Source organism: Impatiens glandulifera, chromosome 5, assembly GCF_907164915.1.
Source record: "Impatiens glandulifera chromosome 5, dImpGla2.1, whole genome shotgun sequence".
Lineage (NCBI taxonomy): Eukaryota > Viridiplantae > Streptophyta > Magnoliopsida > Ericales > Balsaminaceae > Impatiens > Impatiens glandulifera.
Genome location: NC_061866.1, coordinates 5,981,599 through 5,988,332, shown reverse-complemented (window position 1 = coordinate 5,988,332; position 6,734 = coordinate 5,981,599). Strand labels below are relative to the sequence as shown.

The following is a 6,734-nucleotide window of genomic DNA, read 5'->3' as shown; positions in this document are numbered from 1 at the left end:
GCGACCGAGCTGCGGTCCTTCCTCGGTCTTGCCAACTATTATCGCCGGTTCATTAAAGATTATTCCAAGATGATCGGGCCCCTCACAGATTTGCTAAAGAAGGACCGAGAGTGGGTCTGGTCCGACAGATGTGAAGAAGCGTTTACTGCCCTGAAGCACGCGGTCGCGACCGAGCCCGTGTTGTAACTTCCACACTTTGACAGGCCTTTTGAAGTACATACCGATGCATCCGACCGAGCGTTGGGTGGGGTGCTGATGCAGGAGAGGCATCTGGTCGCATTCGAAAGCAGGAAGTTCAAGGATATTGAGACTCGTTATTCAACTCATGAGAAAGAGATGGTGGCGGTAGTGCATTGCCTTGAGGCATGGAGCCACTATCTTTTGGGCACCAAGTTTGTGGTGGTCACCGACAACGTGGCTAACACTTATTTCAAGACTCAGAAGATGCTGTCCCCTAAGCAAGTGAGGTGGCAAGAATTTCTCAGCGAGTTTGATTTCGAATCGCTGCACCGGCCCGGGAAGAGTAATGAAGTGGCCGATGCACTCAGCCGCCAGACGACCGAGGAATATGTGGCAGCCTTGACACTGGTGGAGGCAGGGTTCATGGATGAGATCCGTGAAGCTGCCAAGATTGATGTTGCTTACCAAGCTACGGTGAAGTAGGTGCTTGCGGGAGAAAGCACGAAATACTGGCTTGAAGATGGTCTGCTTTTTGCCAAAGGAGGGCGCGCGATCGTTCCAACTGGTCCCTTGCGTCAGAAACTACTCAGAGAGACCCATGATCCACAATGGGCCGGTCATCCTGGAGTAGGCAGAATGATGGCGCTTCTTTCACGGTCCTACCTATGGAGCAAGATGCTGGAGGACGTGGAATTTTATGTCAAGACGTGTCTAGTGTGTCAACTAGACAAGACCGAGAAGAGGAGACAAGCGGGCTTGCTGCAGCCCTTGCCCATACCTGATAGACCGTGGCAGTCTATTTCCTTAGATTTTATTCTCGATTTTCCCAAGGTGGAGGGGAAGACTTCGGTCCTAGTTGTGGTGGACAGGTTTTCGAAGTATGCGGTCTTCATACCGGTGCCCAAGGTGTGTTCAGCCGAGACCGCAACTGACTTACTATTCCGGAATGTAATGAAAAATTTCGGAGTGCCGACTAACATTGTGAGCGACCAGGACGCTCGGTTCACTGGCAGGTTCTTGACTTCTCTTTTCAATTTGATGGGGTCAGAACTCAAATTCTCTACGGCCAATCACCCGCAGACCGATGGCCAGACGGAGAGAATCAACCAAGTGCTCGAGGAGTACTTGCGGCATTATGAGACAAGCAGCCAAGAGAATTGGCTCGGCTTGCTAGACGTTGCACAGTTCAGTTACAACTTGCATTGGTCTTCATCAACGGGTCAGAGTCCGTTTGAGATAGTATTGGGGGTCCAGCCCAATACCCCGCACACAGTAGCTTCAAAGAACGGTGGGGGTGATTGTCCAGCTTCATACCGCTTCGACAAGCTTAAGCAAGAGATGTTAGACTTGGCTCGGGAGAGCATGGAGAAGGCTCAGAAGCGTATGAAGAAGTATGGTGATGCGGGTAGAAGAGAAGTGGAATTCCAGGTCGGAGAACAGGTCTTGTTGAAGCTGACTCCACAGATTTGGAAGCGGATTAGTGCTAAGAGTCGGCAGCGAGCACTAATACCTAAGTATGACGATCCTTTTGAGGTGTTAAAAAGGGTCGGTCGGGCGGCCTATCGGTTGTCTCTTCCAGACCGGTTGAAGATCCACCCAACTTTCCACGTGAGCTATCTGAAGAAGTTTCACGAGGATATGGCTGATGGTACCAGGGTGCAGGCTAGGCAAGCTCTACCCGTGGTGCAGTTTGAGACCGAAAAGAAAGTGGCCCAGATTCTGGATCATAGGACAGTCGGTCACAGTGTCAAGAACAGGCGCACGGAATTCTTAGTCCAATGGCACGGAGAGAGTCGGGAAGATGCTACATGGGTACGTAATACTAACCTGTGGCAGTTTGCGGATAAGGTGCAGGCGTACTTGACGAGTAAGGGTCTGGTGGAGAACCCCTCAACGCGGACGTTGAGTCCGGTGGGTGGGGGTGGTTTGTCACAACCCTAGTTGCTGACTCTCGGCCTAGCTAACTTGAGTGCAGGTCAAGACCGAGAGGAGGTGCCCAGAAAAGAGCCAAGTGCGGAGCTCGGGCACCAGACTAGAGATACCAAGGCACGCGTGTGGGGGCCTTGGCATAGGTGCGGAAAAGTGTGCAGGAAGAAGCCGGCGACCGAGAGAAGGTAGCCTGGCTGAAGCAGGGACCGAGAGAAGGTAGCCTGGCAGACGCATCCGACCGAGGGGAAAGAACAGACCGAGGACCGAAGCGTTTCAGCATGGGCCGGATCATTGTGCATGGGTTAGGCCTCGACCAGGGATTGGGCCTTGGGCCGGTTTTGGACCGATACATGTCCCGATCCACTGGGCGACCGAAGAAAGGCGCAGCGCTAAGTCAAAGATGGAAGAAGTCTTGGGCGAGACCGAGTATTTCGGGAAGGCCCGGTCAAAGTCCCTATATTTTCGGAAGACTAAGTCTTAGATGAATTATTCAGCATAGACTTAGGCAAAGTTTGTTGTACACGTTTTCTACTCCTATATATATCTCTAGAGGAGGCGACCCTAAGGCATTGAATCAAGAGATCAATCAAGTTATTCAAGAACTAGAGAGAGACTCTTGAGCCTAGAGATTGTGCCTACCCGTGGGTTCCTTGTATTTTCATTGGTTGTGTGTGAATCAATAATAAGATCTAAGGTTGACTTCGGCCGTAATATTGTGTTGCCTCTTTATTGCTGTTTTCTATCTTCTTTATATTCTGTTCGTTCTTGGAGAAATATATCTTTGCTGGAAAATTTATTTACTTAGGAGAAAATCTTAAGTAGGGAGTTTGCTGATCAGGTTCTTGCGAGGAGGACCTGAGCCGGACAAGGGTTAGCCAAAGTTGTGAATTTTGGTGTGTTTTTCCGCATCAGACAGACCCTTCGTTACACCTGCCACGGTACAATTTATTTTGAGAATTCAAATTATTCGAATTCGGTTCGGTTTAATTAAAATTTATTCGAATTCGAATCCGTTTTCAAATTAATTAAAAAATTTGAATAAATTGAATCGATGAACTCGAATAATACAAAAACCGAATCAATGAACATCAAGATAAAACCAAAAAAAAACTCTTTTCTCAAATAAACCCTAAATCATACTTATGATAGTTAATTTTTGTTTGATAGGAAAGAAAAAATAGAAATAGAAAAAGTGGAATGTGGCGCATTTTAAGCGCTGAAACCGAGCATGTGCCACTGTCGTTAATGCTCTTTTTTCACTATTGCCGCTGCTCTGCCATTTTCTCTGCAGTCTTTTCTCTCTTTCTCTCTCTCCCTCTACAGCATCTTCTTCTTCATCATTCATTCATTCGTCCCCTTCTCTCTCCTTCTCCTCCCCCTCTCGTCTCGTCAATGGAAGCACCACCATCATCAGATTCAAACGTAATCAAATTCCCTTTTTTACGTCACCCTTGAACCCCCCATCTCTCTCTTTTTTACTCCTCTCTTTCGCGTGCCCCCCTTTTTCTCCATTGTCAGATCCTTTTCTCTCTCTCTCTGTTTCCACCCCAGCCAGCCTACTCCTCTCATAGCTCTGTTCCTCTTGTCTTTATCTTCCTATTACTTCTCTCTCTCTCTCTATTATAATCAACCCTCTCCCCTCCCCCCTGTTGTTAATTCGTCTACAATCGAAATGCGACGAAAGGGATTAACTTTTGCTACTTGCTGCTGAACGGAACAACAATCCTGGTGTAAGCTATTTTCTTTCTTCATTCATTCTTTGTTAAAAAAAAAAAAGATTTCAAATTATGGTCTGTTTTTTTGATTATTATTATTAATGATCTGATTCAAGATTTGCTGGAAATGAAGAGGAGTTCAAGACAATGGGCTACTGCTTCTTCTGCTGCTGTACTAATGGTATTGAAACCTGGAAATGAAGGAGAGGCAACGTTGGCGGCCTGAAGAGGATTCTCTCTTACGTTCTTACGTTAAACAGTACGGTCCAAGAGAATGGAACCTCGTTTCTCAACGTATGAACACACCTCTTAACAGAGACGCTAAATCCTGTCTTGAAAGGTGGAAAAATTACCTTAAACCCGGTATTAAGAAAGGTTCTTTAACTGACGACGAACAAAGATTAGTCATTAGTCTTCAAGCTAAACACGGTAACAAATGGAAGAAAATCGCTGCTGAAGTTCCCGGTAGAACTGCTAAAAGACTCGGTAAGTGGTGGGAAGTTTTCAAGGAGAAACAGTTGAGAGAACAGAAGGAGATTAATAAAATTGTTGAACCTGTTGAAGAAGGTAAGTACGATCGGATTCTTGAAACCTTCGCCGAGAAATTAGTCAAAGAACGTCCTCTTCCTCCTCCTCCTCTTCAGTCGCCGTCGCCGTTGCCGTCTCCGGTCATGGCAACACCAAACGGACCGCCGCCGAATACTACTCTCCTTCCTCCTTGGCTTTCCAATTCTAATGCTGCTGCTAGTTCAAATGTCAGACCGGCTTCACCGTCGGTGACGCTCACCCTTTCTCCGGCGGCATCTAGACCGACAATTCCATGGCTGCAGGTGGATAACAACAACAACAACAACAACCCATCTCATGTAATGGGTAATCTTCCGATTCATCAAACTGGGGAGAATTTATTGATTGCAGAGATTTTAGATTGCTGTAAAGATCTTGAAGAAGGACATCGAGCATGGGCGGCTCATAAGAAGGAGGCAGCTTGGAGATTGAGAAGGGTTGAACTGCAATTGGAATCTGAGAAGGCGAATCGAAGGAGGGAGAAGATTGAAGAGATTGAATCAAAGGTGAAAGCTTTATGGGAAGAACAGAAAGCAAGTCTTGATAGAATTGAAGGTGAGTATAGAGAACAATTGGCTGGACTTAGAAAAGATGCAGAGGTTAAAGAACAGAAATTGGCTGAACAATGGGCGGAGAAGCATCTTCGTGTTACTAAAATTCTTGATCAGACTGGACATAGACAGCAACGGTTACCTGATCCTAATGGTCGTTAAGAGATGATGAAGTTTTAGCCATGAAAATCTTTCTGGGTTTTCTCTGTTTTTTTATGTTTTTTTTTTTTTGAATTTCAACTTTTTTTTTATTTTATTTGGCAACTTTAAACATTATTAAACCTTCTTTTTAACTTTCTAATGGGCAATTTGCAATTTTACTTCTCATGACTTGATTAGTCTTCTTAATTTGGAATTGGGTTTCACATTATTGGCATTGCTTTTAGATATTAATAGAACCTATTTTAATAAGAAGATAGGGATAGTTAGGATTTATTGAGTTTAGTATTTTGATTAGTTAAGATTTATTTGAAGTTTAATATTTTAATTAATTAATTGAGTTAGATAATGTAAGAGATAATTAAAATGATTTTTTTTTTGTTTTAATTATTTAAATAATACAACTGTTTTGATGAATGATGAGTATGTTTAGGTCATGATTTTGAGGTGATAAATACGAAAGTTTTTGATAAAAAAAAATTAATAGAATTAATATATTCTAAAATAAAAATTAATAATTTAAAATATATAATATTTTAGCTTTTTGAGTAATAAATTAAGTAATATGATGGAATAGAAAAGAAATAATATGATATTTTTGAGTTATAGTTATTTGAATAATCTGAAAATAACACAATCTAAGATTAAAGTTTGACCCTCTCTTCTAATTTAGCGAAAAAAATGAGACGGATATTTTAAGGTTCTGGGTTCGAGCCTGTTACACGGTAAATTCCGTTCGCCTGGTTAAATTGATTGAGTAAATTTGTTAGCTATGCTTATCTTGTGGAGATTAGATTAGTCCCACTTCCAAATAAAGACAGAATCAACATTTAAAATAAAATAAAATTTAAAGCTTCATTTTTATCCAGATAAATAATATTAGTATTGTTTGTTTGAAGGTTGTGATAATGAATTTGTTAAACTATAGAGAGAAATTTATTTTCTTTTAGATTGACTATTATATTCTTCAACCAATGGGCTTGCAAACAATTGGATAACGACATGGGTGGATTCTCCTTTATTGAATGGGCAAAAACTAAAGAGATTTTCTGAGAAAAAAATAAAAAATGAAGAGATCATAATAAAAGTTTGAAAAAATCATTGGAGTTTGGGTTTGAAAAGTGTAGGTTAAAAAATGTGATTTAAATAAATAAATAATATTTCAATCAGCTATCACTTCTTCAATCTAATGATTTTAATAAATTATAATATTAAATATACCATTTTTTTGTTTATGCAAATTTATCATACATTAATAAAGTTAGTTCAATTGGACTTTATTTTAATTAATTTTGAATAATTTAATTTTTTAATTGATGTTGATTTTAAATTTCTACTATCTACACACTAGTAAAATAAACAAATAGGACATATGATAAAATACAAATTCAAATAGGACATAGGACAAACATGATCCATAGACATAGATCTTAGAGCTCGTTTAATGTTGGTTTTTTTTTTTTTTTTTTGATTTCACACACTCACACACACACACATATATATATATATATATATATATATATATATATATATATATATATATATATATATATATATATATATATATATATATATATATATAAATTCTAACAATCACATAACAACATTATCATTTTAACCCTCACTTATTCAT

At 40.8% G+C, this 6,734-nt stretch overlaps 1 protein-coding gene across 2 annotated transcripts; it reads left to right on the top strand.

Annotated features, from left to right (window-relative positions):
* Nucleotides 1-3,418: 3,418 nt before the first annotated feature.
* LOC124940671 (transcription factor AS1) lies at nucleotides 3,419-5,272 on the top strand. Of its 2 annotated transcripts, none has more exons than XM_047481204.1 (2): nucleotides 3,419-3,839; nucleotides 3,958-5,272. In XM_047481204.1, the coding sequence occupies exon 2, from the start codon at nucleotides 4,022-4,024 to the stop codon at nucleotides 5,102-5,104; it is 1,083 nt and encodes a 360-aa protein (XP_047337160.1). In that variant the 5' UTR covers nucleotides 3,419-3,839; nucleotides 3,958-4,021; the 3' UTR covers nucleotides 5,105-5,272. The 2 variants fall into 2 exon arrangements, with proteins under 2 accessions (XP_047337160.1, XP_047337159.1); XM_047481203.1 differs by having other exon boundaries at nucleotides 3,941-5,272.
* Nucleotides 5,273-6,734: the final 1,462 nt, after the last annotated feature.